Here is a 27218-nt window from a genome sequence, read left to right as displayed (position 1 = left end):
ATATGAATAGAAAAAATTAGGGATATTGCGAAGTAATTTCATAGGTCCCAGTGACTTTGTTATAACCGAGTTTTACTGTATTTAATGATTAAATTGTACTACCAATTTTTTCTCATCTCCTAAGATTCTAGAGTATGCTGAAACTGAAAATATCTCACGAACAACTATTTGCCAATATTTCTCTGATTTATGAATTGCTCATTTGTAGTTACGGATAAGATATAATATGACAAAAATTATAGTGTAAAATACATAGCAGTAGCTGATAAGAATTACCTCAGAAGGTGTCAGCTTCATTTTGTTGATCTCTGGTAATGCACTCTTCAATGTGGATGTATCAAGTTTGTTCATTTTTCTTCTATCATTGACAATCAGGGGTAGAAATCTGAAAGAAAACGGAATGATGTATTATCTCAAATTAGATATTTTTTGGCTTTATAAACTTTTTTTTTAATTCTATAATTAAAATCTGCAGAGTTTGAGATTTAGTTTTGCTGCATATCTATTTTTTTAACAGACATACTTTTTAAAAAAGATATTACCACAAAAAATAATACTACAGCTATATTGTTCCATACTGTTTGATTTCCTCCTTATTTAGACTTGTTAGGTTTTGTTTTTCTGTGAGAAGAGCTTTTTTCATTTCTGCAACTTCTCGTAAACTCAATTTGACACTTGGATCATAGGTTGTCACCATCTGCAACAAAAAGCAAAAACACTTTCATCTAAAATTTGTAATAAATATTACCAGTACACTATCCAGGTAGTACGTCTTCATTTTAGCTGAACAATAAAACCAATACCTCTGAAAATATTAAATCAAGTTTAACTGGTGTTTTCTATTCCACAATAATAACATATATAAGTGACTAAGATACTCAATCTTTATATTAAAATTAAACCTTTCATATCACTCTTTGTAAATTTATTTGTCCCTTGTTTGACAATAGATTTATGATGAAGGAGATAAAAGGTCTTATTTAAGTAGATTGCCAAGATGCTACGCAGTGAATGCATGACTTTTTTTTTTAATAAGATTTTGAAATAAATACAAAGTATTTTTCAAAAAATTTAAAAGTAAGAAGGGTTGTCCCTAAAACCCGTAAGGGGGGTGGGGGTCTCAGGAGAAATTTTCTTGCCAATAATGATGCAACCCCCAGATTATTCCAGCATTCCTGCTCAACCTCATGTTAAGGGATAAACCATAGACACATTCCTCTACTTTTTTAATGTCCCCTGCTATTTCAAGTCTTAAGGACAGCCCTGCATAAGAGACTGTATCTATGGCACATTTATTTTACATGTACAGATCTGACTCAAACCATCAACAATTTGTTCCCTTACTTCACTGTCCGACACAAACTGCTTCATCTCGGACACCTTGGCCCCACAACTTGACAGGATCTTTACCAACACTGGTTTTAGAATGGAGCTGTCCTTGTTTTCCTTCAACAAAGCCAATGCCTGCTTTCTTAGGTCTGTTGTTTTTACTACCCCCAGCTTCTTACAGCTTGCTATGATTTCTTCCTGCCTGACACAATAAAATGCATCCATGTTCCAATCAAAATAAAAGAATTCCCTAACATCTTCATCATCAATTTAGATAAACTGGTTTAAATAGTAATTTAAGACCTCTTTTGGCCCTGTGAATATCTGAAATATCAAAAAAGCTCTGTTATAGTTAACAAAACATAAAATTCATTTTGGATCCTTGGTGACTGCACCAAGTTTTGTTTTCTTAAAGACATCTGAGCAATTGATATGTAGGGCAAGACATGTAATTGGGACCTAAGATTACTTCAACATATCCATGTTATTTGAGATATCTGCATTTAAGATACCGATAATCAACTATATTATTATAAATAATAATTGAGTAATTAATTAAACTTCAGTATCTCAGTCAGATACTGTGAAATCACTCATTTTTGTACCGTATACTTTTCATTGATTTCAAGGTATTAAGAGACCCTAGAATTTATGACCACCTTAAATGCAAAATTTCATATGCATTATTACTCAACACTTCTCCAACCTCCAAATCAAATCCCCATAAACCAATACATGTATTTCTTTCTCAAACCTTGAAAATTTGACCCCACGAAAATATGTGATTTTACAGTAATTGAAGTAATTTTGAAGTCCCAAGTGTTTACTTCTTAAGTTTTTTTACACTGGTTATCTCAAATCTTAAGATATCTTGAACTATTTTCTTGGTCCCATCAAGATGTTGAAGATTCACAGTACATATTTTTGAAATTTTGACCATATGTATTACAGGTTTGACTGTATGTATTAAATGAAGTTGTTCTATATACCTCTAACTGAGTATAGTGAGGTTTGACTATATGAAGTTGTTCTATATACCTCTCTCTGAGTATACTGAGGTTTGACTATATGAAGTTGTTCTATATACCTCTCTCTGAGTATAGTGAGGTTTGACTATATGAAGTTGTTCTATATACCTCTAACTGAGTATAGTGAGGTTTGACTATATGAAGTTGTTCTATATACCTCTCTTTGAGTATAGTGAGGTTTGACTATATGAAGTTGTTCTATATACCTCTAACTGAGTATAGTGAGGTTTGACTATATGAAGTTGTTTTATACCTCTCTCTGAGTATACTGAGGTTTGACTATATGAAGTTGTTCTATATACCTCTCTCTGAGTATAGTGAGGTTTGACTATATGAAGTTGTTCTATATACCTCTAACTGAGTATACTGAGGTTTGACTATATGAAGTTGTTTTATACCTCTCTCTGAGTATAGTGAGGTTTGAGTATATGAAGTTGTTCTATATACCTCTCTGAGTATACTGAGGTTTGACTATATGAAGTTGTTCTATATACCTCTCTCTGAGGATAGTGAGGTTTGACTATATGAAGTTGTTCTATATACCTCTAACTGAGTATAGTGAGGTTTGACTATATGAAGTTGTTCTATATACCTCTCTCTGAGTATACTGAGGTTTGACTATATGAAGTTGTTCTACATGTATATACCTCTAACTGAGTATAGTGAGGTTTGACTATATGAAGTTGTTCTATATACCTCTCTCTGAGTATACTGAGGTTTGACTATATGAAGTTGTTCTATATACCTCTAACTGAGTATAGTGAGGTTTGACTATATGAAGTTGTTCTATATACCTCTCTTTGAGTATAGTGAGGTTTGACTATATGAAGTTGTTCTATATACCTCTAACTGAGTATAGTGAGGTTTGACTATATGAAGTTGTTTTATACCTCTCTCTGAGTATACTGAGGTTTGACTATATGAAGTTGTTCAATATACCTCTCTCTGAGTATACTGAGGTTTGACTATATGAAGTTGTTCTATATACCTCTAACTGAGTATAGTGAGGTTTGACTATATGAAGTTGTTCTATATACCTCTCTCTGAGTATACTGAGGTTTGACTATATGAAGTTGTTCTATATACCTCTAACTCAGTATACTGAGGTTTGACTATATGAAGTTGTTCTATATACCTCTAACTGAGTATAGTGATGTTTGACTATATGAAGTTGTTCTATATACCTCTCTCTGAGTATACTGAGGTTTGACTATATGAAGTTGTTCTATATACCTCTCTCTGAGTATAGTGAGGTTTGACTATATGAAGTTGTTCTATATACCTCTCTCTGAGTATACTGAGGTTTGACTATATGAAGTTGTTCTATATACCTGTAACTGAGAATAGTGAGGTTTGACTATATGAAGTTGTTCTATATACCTCTCTCTGAGTATACTGAGGTTTGACTATATGAAGTTGTTCTATATACCTCTCTCTGAGTTTAGTGAGGTTTGACTATATGAAGTTGTTCTATATATTTCTAACTGAGTATAGTGAGGTTTGACTATATGAAGTTGTTCTATATACCTCTAACTGAGTATAGCGAGGTTTGACTATATGAAGTTGTTCTATATACCTCTCTTTGAGGATAGTGAGGTTTGACTATATGAAGTTGTTCTATATACCTCTCTCTGAGTATACTGAGGTTTGACTATATGAAGTTGTTCTATATACCTCTAACTGAGTATAGTGAGGTTTGACTATATGAAGTTGTTCTATATACCTCTCTCTGAGTATACTGAGGTTTGACTATATGAAGTTGTTCTATATACCTCTAACTGAGTATAGTGAGGTTTGACTATATGAAGTTGTTCTATATACCTCTCTCTGAGTATAGTGAGGTTTGACTATATGAAGTTGTTCTATATACCTCTCTCTGAGTATAGTGAGTGAGGTTTGACTATATGAAGTTGTTCTATATACCTCTCTCTGAGTATAGTGAGGTTTGACTATATGAAGTTGTTCTATATACCTCTCTCTGAGTATAGTGAGGTTTGACTATATGAAGTTGTTATACTATATACCTTTGACTAACTGAGTATAGTGAGGTTTGACTATATGAAGTTGTTCTATATACCTCTCTCTGAGTATACTGAGGTTTGACTATATGAAGTTGTTCTATATACCTCTCTCTGAGTATACTGAGGTTTGACTATATGAAGTTGTTCTATATACCCTCTCTAACTGAGTATATACCTCTCTCTGTGAGGTTTGACTATATGAAGTTGTTCTATATACCTCTCTTTGAGGATAGTGAGGTTTGACTATATGAAGTTGTTCTATATACCTCTCTCTGAGTATAGTGGGGTTTGACTATATGAAGTTGTTCTACATGTATATACCTCTAACTGAGGATAGTGAGGTTTGACTGTATGAAGTTGCTCTATATACCTCTCTCTGAGTATACTGAGGTTTGACTATATGAAGTTGTTCTATATACCTCTCTCTGAGTATAGTGAGGTTTGACTATATGAAGTTGTTCTATATACCTCTCTCTGAGTATAGTGAGGTTTGACTATATGAAGTTGTTCTATATACCTCTAACTGAGTATAGTGAGGTTTGACTATATGAAGTTGTTCTATATACCTCTCTTTGAGGATAGTGAGGTTTGACTATATGAAGTTGTTCTACATGTATATACCTCTAATTGAGTATAGTGAGGTTTGACTATATGAAGTTGTTCTATATACCTCTCTCTGAGTATAGTGAGGTTTGACTATATGAAGTTGTTCTATATACCTCTCTCTGAGTATAGTGAGGTTTGACTATATGAAGTTGTTCTATATACCTCTCTCTGAGTATAGTGAGGTTTGACTATATGAAGTTGTTCTATATACCTCTCTCTGATACCTCTATATACCTCTCTCTGAGTATAGTGAGGTTTGACTATATGAAGTTGTTCTATACCTCTCTCTGAGTATAGTGAGGTTTGACTATATGAAGTTGTTCTATATACCTCTCTGAGTATAGTGAGGTTTGACTATATGAAGTTGTTCTATATACCTCTCTCTGAGTATAGTGAGGTTTGACTATATGAAGTTGTTCTATATACCTCTCTTTGAGGATAGTGAGGTTTGACTATATGAAGTTGTTCTATATACCTCTAACTGAGTATAGTGAGGTTTGACTATATGAAGTTGTTCTATATACCTCTCTCTGAGTATAGTGAGGTTTGACTATATGAAGTTGTTCTATATACCTCTCTCTGAGTATACTGAGGTTTGACTATATGAAGTTGTTCTATATACCTCTAACTGAGTATAGTGAGGTTTGACTATATGAAGTTGTTCTATATACCTCTCTCTGAGTATACTGAGGTTTGACTATATGAAGTTGTTCTATATACCTCTCTCTGAGTATAGTGAGGTTTGACTATATGAAGTTGTTCTATATACCTCTAACTGAGTATAGTGAGGTTTGACTATATGAAGTTGTTCTATATACCTCTCTCTGAGTATAGTGAGGTTTGACTATATGAAGTTGTTCTATATACCTCTCTCTGAGTATAGTGAGGTTTGACTATATGAAGTTGTTCTATATACCTCTCTCTGAGTATAGTGAGGTTTGACTATATGAAGTTGTTCTATATACCTCTCTCTGAGTATAGTGAGGTTTGACTATATGAAGTTGTTCTATATACCTCTCTCTGAGTATAGTGAGGTTTGACTATATGAAGTTGTTCTATATACCTCTCTCTGAGTATAGTGAGGTTTGACTATATGAAGTTGTTCTATATACCTCTCTCTGAGTATACTGAGGTTTGACTATATGAAGTTGTTCTATATACCTCTCTCTGAGTATACTGAGGTTTGACTATATGAAGTTGTTCTATATACCTCTCTCTGAGTATATATATATGAAGTTGTTCCCTCTCTCTGAGTATAGTGAGGTTTGACTATATGAAGTTGTTCTATATACCTCTAACTTAGTATAGTGAGGTTTGACTATATGAAGTTGTTCTATATACCTCTCTCTGAGTATAGTGAGGTTTGACTATATGAAGTTGTTCTATATACCTCTCTCTGAGTATAGTGAGGTTTGACTATATGAAGTTGTTCTATATACCTCTAACTGAGTATAGTGAGGTTTGACTATATGAAGTTGTTCTATATACCTCTCTCTGAGTATAGTGAGGTTTGACTATATGAAGTTGTTCTATATACCTCTCTCTGAGTATAGTGAGGTTTGACTATATGAAGTTGTTCTATATACCTCTCTCTGAGTATAGTGAGGTTTGACTATATGAAGTTGTTCTATATACCTCTCTCTGAGTATAGTGAGGTTTGACTATATGAAGTTGTTCTATATACCTCTAACTGAGTATAGTGAGGTTTGACTATATGAAGTTGTTCTATATACCTCTCTCTGAGTATACTGAGGTTTGACTATATGAAGTTGTTCTATATACCTCTCTCTGAGTATAGTGAGGTTTGACTATATGAAGTTGTTCTATATACCTCTCTCTGAGTATAGTGAGGTTTGACTATATGAAGTTGTTCTATATACCTCTAACTGAGTATAGTGAGGTTTGACTATATGAAGTTGTTCTATATACCTCTAACTGAGTATAGTGAGGTTTGACTATATGAAGTTGTTCTATATACCTCTCTCTGAGTATAGTGAGGTTTGACTATATGAAGTTGTTCTATATACCTCTCTCTGAGTATAGTGAGGTTTGACTATATGAAGTTGTTCTATATACCTCTCTCTGAGTATAGTGAGGTTTGACTATATGAAGTTGTTCTATATACCTCTCTTTGAGTATAGTGAGGTTTGACTATATGAAGTTGTTCTATATACCTCTCTCTGAGTATAGTGAGGTTTGACTATATGAAGTTGTTCTATATACCTCTCTCTGAGTATACTGAGGTTTGACTATATGATTTTGTTGTACATGTATATACCTCTCTCTGAGTATAGTGAGGTTTGACTAGACTATATGAAGTTGTTCTATATACTTCTCTTTGAGTATAGTGAGGTTTGACTATATGAAGTTGTTCTATATACCTCTAACTGAGTATAGTGAGGTTTGACTATATGAAGTTGTTCTATATACCTCTCTGAGTATAGTGAGGTTTGACTATATGAAGTTGTTCTACATGTATATACCTCTCTCTGAGTATAGTGAGGTTTGACTATATGAAGTTGTTCTATATACCTCTAACTGAGTATAGTGAGGTTTGACTATATGAAGTTGTTCTATATACCTCTCTCTGAGTATACTGAGGTTTGACTATATGAAGTTGTTCTACATGTATATACCTCTCTCTGAGTATAGTGAGGTTTGACTATATGAAGTTGTTCTATATACCTCTAACTGAGTATAGTGAGGTTTGACTATATGAAGTTGTTCTATATACCTCTCTTTGAGTATACTGAGGTTGGAGTATATGAAGTTGTTCTATATACCTCTCTCTGAGTATAGTGAGGTTTGACTATATGAAGTTGTTCTATATACTTCTCTTTGAGTATAGTGAGGTTTGACTATATGAAGTTGTTCTATATACCTCTAACTGAGTATAGTGAGGTTTGACTATATGAAGTTTTCTGTATACCTCTCTCTGAGTATAGTTATAGTGAGGTTTGACTATATGAAGTTGTTCTATATACCTCTCTCTGAGTATAGTGAGGTTTGACTATATGAAGTTGTTCTATATACCTCTCTTTGAGGATAGTGAGGTTTGACTATATGAAGTTGTTCTATATACCTCTCTCTGAGTATAGTGAGGTTTGACTATATGAAGTTGTTCTATATACCTCTCTCTGAGTATACTGAGGTTTGACTATATGAAGTTGTTCTATATACCTCTCTCTGAGTATAGTGAGGTTTGACTATATGAAGTTGTTCTATATACCTCTCTTTGAGTATAGTGAGGTTTGACTATATGAAGTTGTTCTATATACCTCTCTCTCTGAGTATACTGAGGTTTGACTATATGAAGTTGTTCTATATACCTCTCTTTGAGGATAGTGAGGTTTGACTATATGAAGTTGTTCTATATACCTCTCTCTGAGTATAGTGAGGTTTGACTATATGAAGTTGTTCTATATACCTCTCTTTGAGTATAGTGAGGTTTGACTATATGAAGTTGTTCTATATACCTCTCTCTGAGTATAGTGAGGTTTGACTATATGAAGTTGTTCTATATACCTCTCTCTGAGTATAGTGAGGTTTGACTATATGAAGTTGTTCTATATACCTCTAACTGAGTATAGTGAGGTTTGACTATATGAAGTTGTTCTATATACCTCTAACTGAGTATACTGAGGTTTGACTATAGGAAGTTGTTCTATATACTTCTCTCTGAGTATACTGAGGTTTGACTATATGAAGTTGTTCTATATACCTCTCTCTGAGTATAGTGAGGTTTGACTATATGAAGTTGTTCTATATACCTCTCTCTGAGGATAGTGATGTTTGACTATATGAAGTTGTTCTATATACCTCTCTTTGAGTATACTGAGGTTTGACTATATGAAGTTGTTCTATATACCTCTAACTGAGTATAGTGAGGTTTGACTATATGAAGTTGTTCTATATACCTCTCTCTGAGTATAGTGAGGTTTGACTATATGAAGTTGTTCTATATACCTCTCTTTGAGGATAGTGAGGTTTGACTATATGAAGTTGTTCTATATACCTCTCTCTGAGGGTAGTGAGGTTTGACTATATGAAGTTGTTCTATATACCTCTAACTGAGTATTGTGAGGTTTGACTATATGAAGTTGTTCTATACCTCTCTCTGAGTATACTGAGGTTTGACTATATGAAGTTGTTCTATATACCTCTCTTTGAGTATAGTGGGGTTTGAGTATATGAAGTTGTTCTATATACCTCTGTCTGAGTATATCTGCTGTGTACTGTGGCCTTAGCTGTTCTATCACGTACTCGGTACTGACGTTCATTAAGTAACCGAGGTCACTAGAGGTCATTGTTTTCTGCTGAATCTGCTTCACTTTCTCCTCTATACAAAACTCTGCAAATCTACGCACAACTGCAAGTGGCCATCTGCAAACCTAATTTGTTTTATATGAAAACATAACTATTTTCTTCAATTTCAAACGTTACCTTCACAGCTTTATGACAATCTTGATCTAATTGCTTAGCTTTGCAAAAAATATATATGTACATTAACTGAACATTTAATTAAGCAATCTATTTTTATGCTAATCTTATATTCCAAAGTTCACAGTTATGTTACATTTTCAACAGATGTCTTTCGAGTTCATTCTTTTTATTCTCAAAACACCAAGGTGCCATCTAACCTGTTATATACCTGTATATCTCTAGGAATCTGACATGCTCTCTGACAAAGTAAAGGCTGGATTGTCTCCCTTGTAATGCAGTCAGCCTGCACACCAAGTCCACACAAACAGGTCTTGTCTGTCTCATCCCAGGATTGAATCAGGGTGCTCAAGTTTTCTGTCTAGTTAATAAAAGTATAACAGTACTCAATGGTTTTCTTAAAAGCTTGCACTTTTGCTGATCAATACATGTATTGCTTTTTCAATGATCACTTTCATCATAGAAAAATCTGAAGTCATTTTGTCTAAAATGATTGGTTATGAATTTAAATTAATATATTTTATATTCACAGCTATTTGACAATTCATCATTCTTTTCACTGTGAAAAGGAAAGATATACAGGAGCATGTATGTAGAAATGGAATATTAAATAAAAGAAATGGTTAAATAAGGTTCAGATTTTTTTTTAAATCATGCATCCTCATCTTGGCATCAATGATTTGTTTGAAAAAAAAAAGCAACATTAAAAAATGGATATTGACTGCATGGCATCTATGTGCACATGCTTCACCTTTATACTAAATTTTCAATGTTAACCTCAACTACATAAAGTATTGATATAATGCAACCCATTTTATTTGTATTTTCCTGATATGTATAAAGCAACCTTAAAAGCAACCTTAAAAAAACTTTTCTATTTTAATCTTGTACCTTTATCAAGCTTAGAAATATTTCGCTAAAACTTGAATCAAACATCTTAGAAACATCTCCATTTTCTAAAACTGTCTGTACTTCAACTTGACTAATGGATCCATCTTGAACAGTGCCCCTTTCTGTGTCAGTTTTGGTTCCATTTTGAATGCTGCTCTCTTCTGTTTCTGTGTTGGTTCCATTTTGAGTGGTGCTCCCTTCTATTTCAGTTTTGTTCCTAACATCTGCTTCTTGCATGGTAGCGTTTTGCATTCCTGCAGACTCTTCTGTTTCTGTTGCATTCTGAGATGTCTGTCTTTTATTTCTAGAAGTACCATTGTTTAAGCTTTCACCTTGGGTGTCATTTTGATAGTTAACCCCTTTAGGTGTGGTTCCATAAGACTGGGTACTGTCAGCTGATGAATTGCTCTGCCCCTGTCCAGAAGTCGGGGGTACAGTAGAAAACTCAACACTGTAAACCTGATCACTAGAATTTGATGATGGTGGGGTGGATGAGTTTCCAGACAAAATCTTATCCAGGACATCACCCAGTTTTGTTGTAACCATTTTAATGAGAAATGTCTTCAGCACTGGACATGTTAGTTTTCTCTCATCAAGGACTAGTAAATTCAAAAAAAAAAAAGAAAAAAAGATTAGAAACTCTTCATGAAAGTATCCAGCTATGTTATCTACATTATCAGTACAAAGTAGCATGTGTATGCGTTACAAGTGAACATCTGAAGAGAAAACATTAATTTTAGGGATGTCAACGAATATTCGAATATTCGAATATTCATTCGATGAGTTGATATTTGAATATAAATTCATGATTCGAATATTCGGATTTTAAGTATACAAGCATCAAAAAAAAAAAAAAAAAAAAATCTGGCAAAAACTGAAGTTTTATCAGAAATTGAATCAAATTCTCATCGTTGACCAATAATAAGATTTTATTTAAAACAAAATTAATTTTTTTATAGACACTCCTCTTGGATTACCTTAAAGGTGTGAAGAATGTGTCTATTAAAATGATATAAATTATTCATTTGATCATTTAATTAGAGATATAACAGTGTCCAGTACTTATAATTAGTTTGTATTGTTGAAAGGACACATTTTTGTTTATTTATACATCATTTAAAATAATTATCAGGAAATTAATTAGCTAAAAGTAGTTGCTTTTAATGTTTCTCCATTAGATAATTGTTCTGTGTGGTATAAATCTGTAGGGTTATCAGTGTACACTTTGGTAAGATGATTAATTAATCTGCAACTTATTAAAAGAATCTTTTGAATTTTCGGGGGAAAATTTTTTTTATTACATTTCGGATATAAACTTTATATATTCTGTAAAATATTTTAAGAATATGATTAAAGTGCATTTACAAATCTCTACATGAAATTTTATTCCAAAAATATGACATAAAACGTATATATTGCTTGACAAAAGAGTGAAGATATATACATATTATAATGCAAGATGTATTTATTTTATCGAATATTCAAATATATTCGAATACTACTATCGAATATTCGAATATCAATTATTGACAATTTTGACATCCCTAATTAATTTTATTGTAAAAATGAAAAAATAAATTGCATTATAAAACAAGGTGAAGAGTGGTTGATTCATGTTTTTGAGGTTATATTGTCGATAATTGTAAATTTTTGAAAATGCTTCCTCAGCAGCATATCATGTACCAAAGCACCACTTGCAAAATAAATTTACTCGCTTTTATATGGTATATAATTTTGGTGCTGAAATCTGCATAAAATCCTTTAAGCAATTTATTGTTCTTGCTTTCTGACAGCTAGCTAAGAGTCATTTTGCAAAGTAAAGTACTTGCATGTAATAAGGAATCTACAGTTTATACATGTATCATACCCATTATATTTAACAATTAAAGTTTGAGTCATGTAAGTAGTATGATAAGATTGCACAATTAACGTTGCTATTCTACATAGAATAATATGTATATGAATTCAATACTTTTATTTTTATTGTTTAAACAGAAATGAATATTGGATTTTTCTAAAATAAAAAAAACCCTATCCTAGAATCTATCCTCCAGATGCGTTAGAAATTTCCAAAGATTCCAGTATACTTACGTCTGGCATTTAGAACATGGATCATCTTATTTCTGGCCAATTCAGCAACATTTCTATATCTGAACTTGTATCCGATGTTAGTTATAAAGTCTTGTAGAACATCTCCACTGGCACCAAAAGCTGCCCTGCATTTTGACTGTGTACTGGCTATTCTGCACTCGTACGGACATTTTAAGGCTGGACACACTGAGTCAGCTAGTTGTGAATTAAAGGAAACTGTATTAAATTAGATGAATATCAAAAGTATTATATCATCTGACATTCCAATTAAAAACAAGGAAACATTCAAAACTGAAAGGTAAATATAATGATACTACGGATTGATGATGATATTTGAAAAGTCTTTAATGTACAGAAGCTGCTTTTTGCTTAGCAAATGAATCAAATTCCCTGAAAGAGGGTAAGGCCCTTCATTTAAACAAACTGGAATTCCCTTCTTCAAAGGATGCTTTGTGGCAAGTTTGGTTAAAATTGACCCAGTGTTCCCTAAGAAGATATGATAAAAGTTAACAGATGGATGGAGGACAGAATTTGATCAGAAAAGCTCACTTGAGCTTTCAGCTTTGATGAGCATAACCAGAAGTCTCTGATGAGACTGTAGCTTGGTTGTACTTTAAACAGAGGTATAGCACGTAAACATAGGTGACAGCAATAAATAAAAATAAATTAACCTTTGTAAGTCTCTTTTTGTGGCAAGATTGATTGTAATCAAACTAAATTAAGCTGTTGAAGGTGTAGCCTTTTGAAAGAATTTCACAGAAATAATTTTTTTAAGTTACCATAGCAACACCATTCATCAAAATCAAAACTTACAAACAGAAATATGTATCTCAATACAGTCAAGTGTACTTTGTGCAAAGTTATATAATCAGACCAAATCTATAAGAGTAGTAGCATTTTAAAGATTTCACATATGTTTAATTTTAGTTAACCATGGCAACATTGTTCTTCAAAATCTTAAACAGATGCATTAAGTTGTGTATCTTAATTAGTGCAGTATTATGTTGAAATTGGACAAAAACTGTAGGAGTAGTGCTTTAAAGAATTTCACAGAATTTTCTATTTTTAGTAACCATGGCAACACCATTCATCAAAATAAAAATTAAACTCAAGTTTGTATTTTAGTGTAGTCTACTTGTGTACCAAGTTACCAGTATTTGGAAATCAGACTAAAAGTGTAGAAGGAGTACTGTAGCATATTGTTTGTTTGTGTGTTTTTTTAATGTCCCTCTTGAGAATTTTTCACTCATATGGAGACACCACCACTTGTCGGTGGAGAGCTGCAAATTTTTTCCTATACTCACTACTCAGCACTCAGGGCCATTGAGCAGGGAGGGATCTTTTTTGTGCCAGCACCAAGACCTCAGTTGATACGGTCTCATGACTCTCATCCGAAGGACCGGTCCCCGTCCCACAGTGGGATTCAAACCCGCGATGTGATCAACTCCTTACTTTGCCACAAGAACATTTTGAGAAAAAAAAATTCTATTTTTAGTAACCATGGCAATTGATGCACTAATATCATAGTGTAGTCTATTTGTGTGCCAAGTTATACTGAAATCAAATCAAAACTGAGGGAGCATTTTGAATAATTGTTTACAGACAAACGAACAAACAACTAGATGGACTGACAACCAATACTTTTTCATAAGCTCTTCAAGATCCCATGCTTGTATTACCTTTCTTGAGTACCTGCTGTGCATTATGCTTTACCTATACAGGCGTGCCAAAAGTGAAGATAATTTTATTTTTTCTCTTTATGTTTCATTGAAAACAACATTTTGTAAAATCATAGGTAAATGGTCAATTTTTGTCCAATCTAATTATTTATTTCAGTACTTAAACCAGAAAATGTGTAGTTATCTATCTTCAAAAGATCATTACACGTTTAATATGTAGTAAAATATAGTTCATCACTAAACATCAGTTCTAAAATTCAAGATCAATGTTGACTATATCAATTCATTGTGAATATATGACTTAAAAATTCACATCACACTTAAATTACAATATTTTTAAATTATCAATGCTTATCAGATAAAAACTATTGTTGTTTTTAACTACAACAATTTCTTGGATTATCAAGAAAGAACTATATGCGGTATATTGCATATGTTTGCCCCCACAAAAGTCAAATTTTGAAAACTTCCTGAAATGTGCTGAATTCAATAAATTGTACGAGAAATATAAGTTAACAGAAAATATTATAGTTCCAGAGCAGTGTATTCGCAATTTCTGTTTTTATGACGTCACAAACTAGTCCGATTTTATATCCTTTTTCAGAAAGAGGACAAAATGGACAAAATTTCAACAATTTAAGCTTTAAAATTTATAGAGCGCATGTGTGTTCAGGAACAATATTGACATATTTCATTGATATTATCATTCTACACATTATATCAAAATATTGATCCTGAACACACATGCGCTCGGTGACTTTTATTTAAAATATCGACGAAATATGTACATTTTTCTGCAAAATTCATAAAAAACTGAAGTTTACGTCATATTTGTGACGTCATTACGTACAAATGACGTCATTACTTATGAAATTATTCAGTGCTTTGAAGTCAGCATATACTCCCCTGTTTAAGGACTTAATTAAATATTACTCCAACAAAGTTTGATTTTGGGGGGCAAATGTTGGTTAATACCGCATATAGTTCTTTTGATAAAATCTGTCAAGAAATGTTGTCATACCAGCGATTTTACAAAATATTGTTTTCAATGAAATATATAAAGAAAAAATAAAATTATATTCACTTTTGGCACACAACTGTACCAGTCAAGTTCAGCTAGCCTAGGAATGGGCAGATGTATGATGATTCTATATTAAGGGGGGACCTATGTCGTTCTACGTCAAGGCAGCGTCATGTGACGTCACAATAGCGACGTTTGTTTTTACCTGTTGACTTTTGCAACTGTGATATAGGCATACCATTGTTGATAATCAATTACGTACAAAATTTACAAAAAGAAAATTTATTCATCATGAATCACAGTTTTATTTGATTTATGGAGTTTGTAAATATTAGAATTCTCTTCCTTTGGTTGATAATTCATAGAAATTGCTGTTGTGAAAAATACCCTGATAATATGCTAATATAATGGTGCAAAAAAGAGATAAAATTCAGGAAAGAAAGCGGCTTAAATCAGGGGAAAATGTTTAATTTTATAATTACCATTAATCGATTTTCTGGAGAAAACTAAGAAAAAAAAAAATTAAGAAATGTACTTGTACGGGTGTATATTTGCTGATTGATTTATACAGTACATGTAGATTTTATGGTATAAAGTCATTCCTAGGTTCTAATAGGCATTGGCTGTTGACGGGGAAATGGGGAGGGGGAGTGAAACAGAATCAATGGAATGAAGAAAAAAAATCATCTATTCAAATTGTTTCTAATCAAACCAAAATACTCGTGTTTTATATTCAGGTGTTTGTCAGTGCTTACTTACCCTTTTTTAGTGCAGAAAGGTCAATATTTATGACGCAAGAGTACAAAAATAAAAGGAAACGTCATATTTCTCGTTTATTTTATCATAAAGGTATACTTTTTTCTTTGTTGAAATAAAGAGATGAATCATTTCTTTCAAAAAATATGAATTACAAAATTTTCACACAAAGACTTTTTAAGATATCATATTACCTGTTATGCATGTCGGAATTGTAAAAAATACGACAAGAAAAATGGGGTAATACTTACATTATGCTCCATTATAATTTTTCATGCGAGATGGATTTCAATGAATTTGCCTCCATTTTAAAGATACAAGTCATATAAATTAAATAAGTGTTGATTTTGAATATGATTTGACATTTTTGGTTCTTTTTAGCGCATATTTGGGGTAGAACAATAATGACTGAAAATAATCTATTTTTAGCATTTCACACTGTTTTTGCACGTGCTCCTGTGTAAAAATAAGCAAATAAAGGTATTGTTTTTAATACCTCAAAATTAAGAGCAAGTGGTCAGGAAAGAAATGTCAAAGTTTTGAAAATTTCACACAAAGACTTTTCGGACATAGGTCCCCCCTTAAATACCATATTAAATGTATGAAAAGTCCTACTCCTATGGATGTTGCTGCTTGCATTCACAATCTTGCAAGACGTCCATTATTATAAAACCCTTGAATTTTGATTTTAGAATGAATTGGCCTATGTTAGGCCTTATATCATTGAATCCATCAAATGGACTTTTACTATAAAAAAAAATTGTGAACCAGCGAGGTACCGGGATTAAATACTATAATGTATGAAAAGTCCTATGAATGTTGCTGCTTGCATTCACAATCTTGCAAGACGTCCATTATTATAAAACCCTTGAATTTTGATTTTAGAATGAATTGGCCTATGTTAGGCCTTATATCATTGAATCCACCAAATGGACTCTTACTATAAAAAAAATTGTGAACCAGCGAGGTACCGAGGGATTTATAGAAGTAAATGGCAAGGGCCCTCTTTTGAGTTCTTATTCAGTTTTGGCTACAAACCAGTTTTCTGATCCTTGGCAGTACTCGTCTGGGCCAGGACATAAATGGAAGCAGAAACACAAAGGATAAACGCTGCTGTGAATAAGAAAAATATTTCAGTAAGCTAGTAAGCGAATGTGCCCTCTGAGACTGATGGAATTGGTCAGAAGAACACTTAAAACTATGCATTGTTTGATAAATAGTTAGATTTACAAAATACACGTAACTAGTCTACAAAATTACAAACCAAGAACTGATTTCAAATCAGCCATGTTGTCGAGATAAAAGAAATGGAGGTTCAAATATGACGCAATGTGTGTCGCGTGACGTCGACTATCGGCGGATCTACGGAAGTGGGAGCATCGCTTTCACTTTGAAGGCCTGTTACATATTTTTCATTAAATCTACAATAAAATATTGTGCAAGACACAGGATTTGCGGTTGGGTGGGATTGCAACCCTTTAAAGAAACCCCCAAATGCATTTTTTTTTAAAGAAAGCAAATATATATTTCTTAGGAACGACCATTTGTTTCAGGGGGGGGGGGGGGTAATTTATCCTCGAAATTTTTATAAATAATCTTCCATTGAGTAGTGTTACACCCACCCCGCCCCAATGAAATAGTTTTAAAGTTTAGATTTTTATTGCTTGTAAGACGTTTTCAACGAGACTGAATTAAAAATAAATCCGCTGTTCTCGAGCTTTGAAATAAAAAATCTGCCCTTCGTCCAAATAAAATCAATAATTTCAATTTTTGTCTCGGAAAAACTTTGCTAGCCACCCCACCCTTCAAAATTCAAATGTTTGTCCTCTTATTTATTTAAAGTTATACAACTATATTTGAAAGAATAACCTGAATTCATAAAACTGGTGCCTATTTATAAAATTTTCTGCATCGGGAGGGGGGTCATGTTATAGTATTGCCGCGGCCGTGTCCCCCTCCCCCATAATTTTGCCAGTAGGCCTATATAGAATACAACAGAAATCATAGCTTGGGTTGTGTCCTTTCAATAATATCTGTCGATTTGATAACCCTTTTTTTGGCTTGTGACGAAAGTTCGAATTTTTAGTCTCCCAACGAACTGACATTTTGCTTCTTACGGACCTGTCATACCAAAATGATAATTATTTTGTTTCATCGAAACATAATTTAATTTTGTTTGTATTCTAGTCTCTCATTGGTTGATTACCAAAAAGGAACGCAAATTATTTCTTAATAACCTGGTTTGGTATGGGGACACACCCCTTGACAACCAGCTGAATCATCTATATCCATAGAATTCCCTCATTTCCAGTCCTTGGAATTCATGGGAAATTCCAGATTTAATAAATGTACCTTTAACTTCAAACAGTAGCTCGATCTCACCTCGTGTACACAAACATCATGGCTGCTAGATCTGTAACCCTACTCAGACCTGATAATTGGTGATGTCTCCCTTCTAAACAGTCCATAATAGTTTTATTATCCTGAAGAATATATAATTATCAATTACGTAGAGTAGAAAATAGTAATCAACTTTGACCTCTTGTTTTCTTCTACTTATTAATTGCTCAAATTAGAGTTATCTCATCACTTTCAAAATATGTCAACTCGCTTGTCATCTGACAACTTTGACGTCATCGTTGAGAATTTATTGTTTACCGATCCCCTGCACGTATTTATTAATTGTACTTATAAATAAGAGTTATCTTTCGCTTAAATCACAGTAGTTTCATTGAAAGGGTCTAATAAAAGTAATATCAACAAAATCAAGTTGTAACCCCAATGCTTACTGTACAGAATTATTTGCAAAATTTTAAAAAATCGCTATTTCAATTTCAGGACTCCTGATCTTGTGTGTTTTTTCATCTGAAGGGAAAAACTTGATAACATTGTCACCCTTGTTAAATTATTTTAAAATTAATTTATAAGGAATGACTCTATTTCTTTCGCGGATTATAAAAAAGTGTAAACTGACCCAAACCAGGTTATCATCACGAATTAGTCATGTCCAATCCTGTATATAAAGCACACGGACGTAAGTCTTGTTACATAGTATGTTTGAATCGATTGACTGAGTTCGATAATTCGTTTTGTGAAGGATAATAATGAAGGCCGAAGGCAGACATTACCCACATTTTGCATTGTTTTATATCAATATTTTTTTGACGTTCATGTATTTTATACTGTCTCCCGTGATGTTACCTCAGGTCCGTCACTTTTGAACACCAACGAATGAAAATGAAATTAAGCTCCGCCCACTGTGTGACGTAAGCGGTCCAACATTGATTTTTTTATGCCCGCTCAGCAAAACATTAGAAATGTTAGACTGTTTTTTCGTATAGATTTGTATAGGAACAATTTTTTAAAGGTAAAACAATTAATTTTATGCTTAAAACTAAAAATGATTATTGTTTTCTGGAAATTTAAGAAAGTTTTGATTTGGAATAAGAACAAGGTTCACTTTTGCCTTATTTGGCCCTGTGAATTTCTGAAAAAAACTGAAACTGCAACACACCCGTCATTTTCTTAGTCAATTATTATTAAAATGCGTAATTTCCTATATTCTGGTAACAAAAATGGCAAATTTTTAAAGCTATTTTTTGATATATAATATAAAGCGCAACGTCTGATCTAAAATATGCAACTAGTAAATGATAGAACTGTTTCTGAGGATTAATGGACATGTTTTATTTTTTAGATCAGAGAGTTACATATTTTTTATAATCCTGTTTACCTAAAAATTCAAGAACATTACAATTTCACAAAGCCAGTTCTCCAAGACTTGGACTTTGAGGAGAAAAATTTTAATAGAATATGAAAGCACCAAGTCTCTACTTTATTTTAATGCTTCAAATAGAAAATCAAGTGTTAATCGATCAATTAGTTATATCTACAGGGCCATTTTATGCGTAAAGTGAACCGACTTCTTTCAAAAGAGATGAAGTCCGGTCAATGGTTGCTCTCTCTCTCTCTCTCTCTCTCTCTCTCTCTCTCTCTCTCTCTCTCTCTCTCTCTGTACTTTATAATACAGTCTTGTTTTAAAACTTCATCCTTAACTTACGCATCTTTCCACAATTAAGTAATCGATTTCAACTCCATGGTTTCTTGGACCAGTTTACTAACTTTCTTCATTTTTACTTTAATGAAGCAATCATTTTTTTATATTCATGAATACAAAGTAACAGTGATACCAGGTATTCCACCACCGTTACGGGGATTTCGTCCATTCAAATTATCGACTGATGAAGAACAGCGCGCTGAAAATTCTGGACTATTATATCCGGGCCTAATTGACGCTGTGTGTTGATGTGCTTAATCATTAATTATTTACGACGTGCAAGTCTATAGGTACATTCATTACTTTCTTTTAATCATGGACCAACTTTTGTCGTTGACCTTCCGTCAGCACTATAAACAAGCATACTGGTTTTCATTGTCGACTAGAAAATAACATAACACTTCCCAAAACATGTATATATGTGGGATATTTACACGTTTACTTTACGTGTTTACTTTTTTTTATTGTTTGTTTATTTTTGTCTGTTTGGAGTTTTGACAGAGGGCTGGGGTGGGGTAGGGGGGGGGGGTTAATACATGTAGCTGCAGAACTGTAGCTCTCCGAAAAAAATTATTATCAGACCGAAGAGCTACAGTGCCACCCATTGAAAAAAAACTGTATATTTATTGCGCACAAAAAATTTCTCCATGTTTTTAAAACTGTCATCTCAAAATATTACTAGCCGTGTGTCCCAACATATTCTTTCACTGTTTCCACAACAAAACATTCCATATAATTGTTGTTAATTGCCCACCGGGTCCTGATATTGAGATCATCGAAAATTTCGTCTATTTATACTGCCATTTTGGTTTGCAAGATAATTCGGTCTTAGGCGCTTCGTGCAGATTTTAACTACGAGATTTTTGGAGAAGTAAGGAATATTTTGAAATCTAGCTTTTTTGCAATTGAAATAAGAATTTGGGATAATTAATCCAGAACCAATCACAAAATTTTGTGTGCAATAAATATACAGTTTTTTTAATGGGTGGCACTGTGCGTAGCTCTCCGGTCTGTCAATATTTTTTTTCGGAGAGCTTCAGTTCTGCAGCTAGTGGGTTAAGCGCATTCTAAGCTACTTGCGCCTTGAAAACGTATGCTCATACTCATTATGAATAGTATATTAAAGAACATAACAGATTACTTTATTTAATAAATGTTATGATTTCAGTTATTAAGTCGAGACATTTTTTAGCATTGATGTCTAATTACCACTTTCAAAAAAAAAATGAATTGAAACTATTTTAAATAAAAAAGATTGGAACTCGATACTTGACCAAACTAATGGCATTCACAATAAATCGCCAAATAAAAAATTATAAGAGGTAAAAAAAAAAATTGAAATATCTGAAGATGACTTTTTTTAGTGCCTTTTCCTTGTGGTTTAGAAGAACTTGCGCATATATATGCATATAAGTCTATTTGTTTATGTTATTCTGCATACATGGTGTATCATAAGCCAGTGATTTACATGCATTTTATAAGATACATGTAAAAAGACACCCACTGAAAACAATCCGTACTGGGCTTAGGCATATTTATCTAATACTAGTTAACAATAGCTATCCAGGCTTCAAAATATGTTTATTACTAGAATCCACACCATCGTGATCATGTACATCACCTAGATCCTTATTATTGAAATATTAAAAGACTCTGCAGACATCTGTAAACAGTTGCAGTGAAAATGCTCGTACCTCTATACGCAATTCAATTTTCTTTTATCATTATTTTGGCCAGAATCAACAGTAAAATAGGTGTTGACTTATTAAGTGGTATTGTTCCTTTTTGAGCTTTGAAGTCATGCGAGAGAGAGAGAGAGAGGGGTCAGGCGCGTAGCTGCCTATACGCAAGTACGCAAGTGCGTACACATCATTTTCCAAAAAAAAAAAAAGAAAGAATTAAAGAAAAAAGAGGGATAAAAGAAAAAAAGGGAAAAAAAAGAAAGAGAGAAATTTATGCGGGGAAAAAGACATAGTGTTTCAGATTATTGAATTTATTGTTTCGAAAATTTTTTTTCAGCAAAACATTAAAATTTAGTCCTTTATAAAATCAATTCCAAAAACATTTGAACATTCTTAAGGAAAAAAAAAAACATTGTTGTACCAAAATGTAATACTGCGTAATTCTGTTTATCCGGACAAATATTTGATGAAGGAAAGTTATCTAAGGGACTTTGAGTAAAAGTTACAAAGGTCTTGGACGACTATACAAGTTTTTTAATTTCCGTAGAGGTGATGAATAAATGTCGTTAAACAATTTAAATTATGATGAACAAAATGAATAATAATATAGCTTCTTTTACTGATGTTACCAATTTAAAGAATTATATCATAATTGAAGCATTCTCGAATCGTTTCAGCTATTAAATATGAAAGTAATCAAACGACAACAACACCCCCTATATACACTGATATATTTTGAAATATTTAAACTCCAATGATAACGATATTGAAATTGCTACTCTGTTTTATCTTGATACACTTGGAAACTTTTTTCCAATACCAATATATGCGTAAATTTATGTGATAAATTATCGTTCCCTTCCCGAAGTATCAATGGAAGCAGTATATATAACTTAGCTAAGTGTTTGCTCGGGAAAAGTGATATTATCGTGATTTCTTTTGCGAGAAAATGACTGAAAAATTTCGTACAATCCAGGAGCTTCCGGGGGCTTCGCCCCCTGGGCCCCCACCAGGGCTTCGCCCTGAAGTCCTCAGGGCGAGAGAGAGAGAGAGACTTCATTTCCATGCTGGCTACGCGCCTGGGGGTCATCGCTTTTATCAGAGGAGGAGAGGATCGAGGCGGTATCCGGAGTTTTTCTGTTTATACACATTTCAGTGTTTTTACATGGTTATAAATATTTTTGTCATTCAAACACGTGTTTATTCTAAGTTTTATTTGGAGATGATGAATGATTAATCGACGATATTTCTTTGATTTTAAAATTTGTTAGATGAAGATAACAGAAAATCAAAGATTACAAACTGAGATTGCAAATTTGTTTAGATTTATCTGTTCAATAGCATCACTCAAATTAACATAAATAAACAATGCGACTGTTGGCTGCACCGTTATGGATACAATTATTATATTGGATTTTACTGGACCGAATAAAGTACCGAGTCTTAGGTAGCGCCAAGGGAGAAGAAACTGCCTGATTTGTTTATGGTTGCCATGCCAACACAGCTATGGCAGTGGTCAACTTAATATCAGCATCACATAACTGAAAATACAGACTTGGAATCAGGGAAAGAGAACACAGCACCTCAATCATGAAGCGCTCTTCTTACTTTGATCACCATAGCGATTCGGTGAGTCTCATTTACAAGATTTTTATCCATTTTCTATAATCAAAAAGAGTGTGGAGTATCTCCTCTTAAAGGCAACATTTCTGAGCTTGTTAATTACAGTTTTATGATTTTCAACCAAATTTTGAATTCGTTTAATTTAAATTTATATATGTAGTATTTAAATATGAAATTTAAGACTTAAATTGGTATACAACCTTTCTTGTGCATAATGAAAATGCAGCTTCAACCTCAAAGTTCACAAATTTCATTTATCGATGCATAAATACAGTGTATATTACTAGTATCTAACTTAGAAGAGTGAAATAAATCTATAACATGTAAATTTTTAAATATCTGGATTTGCCAAATTTTATTAATCTTCTGATCAGTCACGTGTAAATGAATGTCTTAAATAATTAAACATTGAATTATCGTTTAAATCATTGCTTCTTCTATTCTTAAAAAGATTCCTCAAATGTTCTTTTCATGGATTTTTATGGCAAGTTCAAATATAGGTCTATCCTAAGAAATCTGCGACTGAATATTATTCTTTAATCTTATTTTGTAAATCAAAGAAATAGCATGAATTTTATCCATAAATGGTTACAAAATAAAATTCCCTAGACAGAATATTTTTGAACCGACCTTACGTCAACTGCTTCAGTGGAAAATGTGTTTTGATATAAGATTTTTGCAAAATATATATAACGAGACTGATTTAAATGAAACTTTGAAGAATATTTTAGGACGAAGCGGAGGTTTAAAGAATTAAAATACAAGGACAAATACGTTGGAATACTTGGAACTTCAGATTTCATGGTAATTGCAAATTGCTTAATTTCTAAAAAGTCTAATCCGACGGTCAGGCAAAATATATGCGCTTTCCGTGTGCCCTTTGTTGGAAGCACCCTAGAAATAACTACATCACAAGTACCTTCAGATGGAATAATTGAGAGTGTTCAAATTGACCACTTTCCCTACAGATAATACGGATGGTGTCCGATATTTCCCCATCAGTGATTGGTGTCAGGTGTACAAATTGTCGATATCGATGTTTACGTCTATCACTTCAAAGTTGTAGAAATTAATTAATAATTAAGAGACTGGTTGCTTAGGAAACATTACTCCGGACTCCGACCATTCGGTGATAAACATATTAATGAGAACCTACTTATAGACAGCCTTACATAAACATTGATTATATTTTCCTTTGTTAGAAGAAGGTATTGCACTATATACACAACTATCCCCATTAAAGCTTCTGGTACAACCTGAAGCCGACAGAGAGGCGGGAAACTGAAACTCCAATGAACCTTATAGATACACATTCTGAGACCAAGTACGTCATACTGTTCAGTGGTTTTATTTTCTTTTAGAGGGATCCGTATCAGTCGAGTGAAAGTGAGGATAATCATCAGCCTACCTATCGTGGTGGAAACAGAATGTCGGTGTCCAAACCTCACCAGAAGAGGGTTCGACAACACAATGGGTACAACGATTACCGCTATGAACGCTATGAGAGTTATCCACCAAGTCTTCTGGACCGCGAGCAGAATACCAAAGCAATCAGGGTCAAATTCTTCAAAAACAGAGATGCCCTGTATAAAGGAATCGTCCTGTCTATCAGCGAAAAGATGTTTCCATCTCTGGACAGTCTGATGAACCACCTTAACAGCAAAATTGACACTCCACAGGGTGTGATGTACATCTTCAGATTGGAAGATGGCAAGCTGATTGAAAGCGTAAAGGATTTTCAGCCTGGGGACGAGTGTGTGGTGTCGAGTACACTCAAGATTGACAGAAACGTACAGTATGGACAGGTGTCTGGTCCACCTTCTCCCATTAAACGTGGAGCCCCATTACAGCGCAGTCAGGGGCCCTCAAGGGAGCACATACTCAGGGGAAGCAACAGTCAAACTAGGGTCGGACCAAACAGATCCCCGAATCAAGCCAAGAGCAAACCTCTGACGTTTACAGTCATAAACAACACCATGAGGACTGTCCAGGATAAAATGATCATCAACCCTCAAACGGAGCAGTCCTTTGAGCAGATGTTGTTGGACATGGGTGAAGTGGTCAGCATGTCTGATAATCCTGCTACCGCCATGTACTGTGCTGTCCCTCCTTATAACAAGGTAAGGATTCTCCTGGTATATAGTGTAAAGTAATACATTAATACACGTCTGTTTCTTCACTGCATTCACAGTTTTGGTAACATCGCACTATAATAGTTATTGTCCAATAACTGTAATTATGACTGATGCCTTAATTGGCATAATGTTTACAAATAAAAAAAAAGCTTTCTATCAATGTGTTGCAGATAGAAAGTTTTTCGAATCTTCGACATGAACTACTTGTTAAGAAAGTGGAGAGTTTTTTCGTGGTCGGGGGCGAGGGTGCTCCGAAGGAACTTCGTCAGAAGAAAGTTCCGGTTCGTGAACCAACCCCACCCCCAGAGGATGATATGGATTACTATGAAGAGCCTCAGCATCAAACATACAGAGAGCATTCGCCACAAAGACAGAAAGAACGAGGCAAGTGGAAGCCGGCTAAGGAGCCTCCGAAGAGACAGCAAAATGTTAGACCAATTAAGAATGGTTACGGCGAGGACAAAAACCAAAACAGCTTTGCGGTCGACAGAGCGCAACCTCGCAATCGTGGAAATGTATCCCAAAGAGGCAACAACAATAGCAACAGACAAACAGCACATTCACAGAAGTTTAGCAACAGTCGAGAAGATCTTACAAGGAACAGCTTGCATGAACGCAGACGATCCATTGATTCCAACATATCTAAACCATCACGTGATTCGCGAGAGGGAATTAACCGCCATGAGCAGGGGTCTCTGACGAGTAGAAGTCAGCGGAATGAGCGCCAAGCCAGCAACAAGCCCACAGGAAAGCCTCAACGTCATCAGCAGAAGCATCGAGAAGAAGAAAGAGACATGGAGGTCGACGAAGGAGAAGAAGACATGCAATACAACGGCTACCATGATGAGGTCGATAATCAAGATGATGGAAGAGAAAACGGTACGGAAACCGACCACGAATATGACGACGAACCTCCACAGCAAAGACCGGCGAGGAAAGGGCCCCGGATGGAAACTCCGGAATGTTAGTGACCAATTGCTCAGATCTCTTGTACAGAAAAGGGTGCTGATTTAATTAAACAGACACTTCTTTTTAAAATCAATGTAATTACTTTGTATATGAAAAATCCTTGTTAATATGTAATACTGGTGTACTGTTTATTGATTTTCCTAATCAAGTTAGTTCGAGGAAGATGTATCCATTGATAATAAAATCCAAGAGACGCTGTATATATATATTTTCCGAGTGTGAAGGATACCATTCATTTTCTTGATGTAGTCCGTGTTTTAATCCGTCTTTTTCCCTTTACTCGAGCTCATTAGACTCCGGCCGGTGTATAAAGTTTATCATCTCATTCATTAGACAACATATCACATCTCCCCTTGTTAGTACCACAAGATTGATTATATCAATTTATATTTATTATTATATGTTTATAAGTCTTTAATTTTATTTGAAAAAAACTTTATACAATTATACATGTAAATGTTATTGACTGTTGACTAAATAATTTGATTAAAAAAAACTTGTTAAATATTTTATGATATTTGTATTCGATGCTGACAGCTAAAATTATTGTTACATAATAAAAAAAAAAGTTGGGAGAGTCTAAGGGAATTTCAATTAAAACCAGCACCAACTACTAATTAACCTTTGATGTACGATTCTTAAAGACAAACGCAACATACTTTTAAACTTACGTAGTCTTTTTCAGATACTCTTAATAATATACATGTATAATGTTTTAGACAAAAAACATCAGCATACCTAACCAGAGCTTTATAAAATAGATACATGTGTATTACATGCACATGATGAACATGACTCGCAGAAAAATCTCCAAAACTACCAAACGTACAGTTTCAGCTGGTGTTCTCAAAATTTGTTTTTGAGGAATTACGATCGAACATCACTGGCAT

The 27218-nt window shown here is 33.7% G+C and overlaps 2 protein-coding genes across 4 annotated transcripts in view; one reads left to right on the top strand and one right to left on the bottom strand.

Annotated features, from left to right (window-relative positions):
* The window catches only part of LOC134252526 (uncharacterized), a 51002-nt gene extending 33842 nt beyond the window's left edge, over positions 1-17160 (bottom strand). For 2 of the 3 annotated variants that reach the window (XM_062735026.1, XM_062735027.1), the window contains exons 1-9: positions 17127-17160; positions 16901-16975; positions 12407-12601; positions 10316-10914; positions 9625-9785; positions 9194-9367; positions 1345-1531; positions 579-697; positions 277-385 (exon numbers count right to left, since the gene is read on the bottom strand). In XM_062735026.1, the coding sequence (XP_062591010.1) occupies positions 277-385; positions 579-697; positions 1345-1531; positions 9194-9367; positions 9625-9785; positions 10316-10914; positions 12407-12601; positions 16901-16975; positions 17127-17151 (1644 nt within the window). In that variant the 5' untranslated portion in view covers positions 17152-17160. Of the gene's footprint in view, positions 1-276; positions 386-578; positions 698-1344; positions 1532-9193; positions 9376-9624; positions 9786-10315; positions 10915-12406; positions 12602-16900; positions 16976-17126 lie in introns of all 3 variants that reach the window. The other variant, XM_062735028.1, reaches the window with a different exon arrangement.
* A 6002-nt stretch (positions 17161-23162) lies between these two features.
* On the top strand, positions 23163-26731 carry LOC134252512 (echinoderm microtubule-associated protein-like CG42247). Its single transcript, XM_062735006.1, has 3 exons — positions 23163-23230; positions 24586-25344; positions 25530-26731. Exons 1-3 carry the CDS (start codon positions 23192-23194, stop codon positions 26325-26327), a joined length of 1596 nt encoding a protein of 531 aa, XP_062590990.1. The 5' UTR covers positions 23163-23191; the 3' UTR covers positions 26328-26731.
* The last annotated feature ends 487 nt before the right edge of the window (positions 26732-27218 follow it).

Source organism: Saccostrea cucullata, unplaced genomic scaffold (assembly GCF_032062105.1).
Source record: "Saccostrea cucullata isolate Sc308-1 unplaced genomic scaffold, CSIRO_AGI_Scuc_v1 ctg167, whole genome shotgun sequence".
NCBI classification, from domain to species: Eukaryota; Metazoa; Mollusca; class Bivalvia; order Ostreida; family Ostreidae; genus Saccostrea; species Saccostrea cuccullata.
This window is presented reverse-complemented; position numbering and strand designations above follow the sequence as displayed.

What these genes read in the sequence shown, in the direction of transcription:
- LOC134252512 (XM_062735006.1), top strand. Translation starts at nt 23,192, where the DNA reads ATGAAGCGCTCTTCTTACTTTGATCACCATAGCGATTCG. An exon ending in TTGATCACCATAGCGATTCG is followed by an intron (nt 23,231 to 24,585) that starts GTGAGTCTCATT and finishes ATTTTCTTTTAG; the next exon opens with AGGGATCCGTATCAGTCGAG. An exon ending in CTGTCCCTCCTTATAACAAG is followed by an intron (nt 25,345 to 25,529) that starts GTAAGGATTCTC and finishes AATGTGTTGCAG; the next exon opens with ATAGAAAGTTTTTCGAATCT.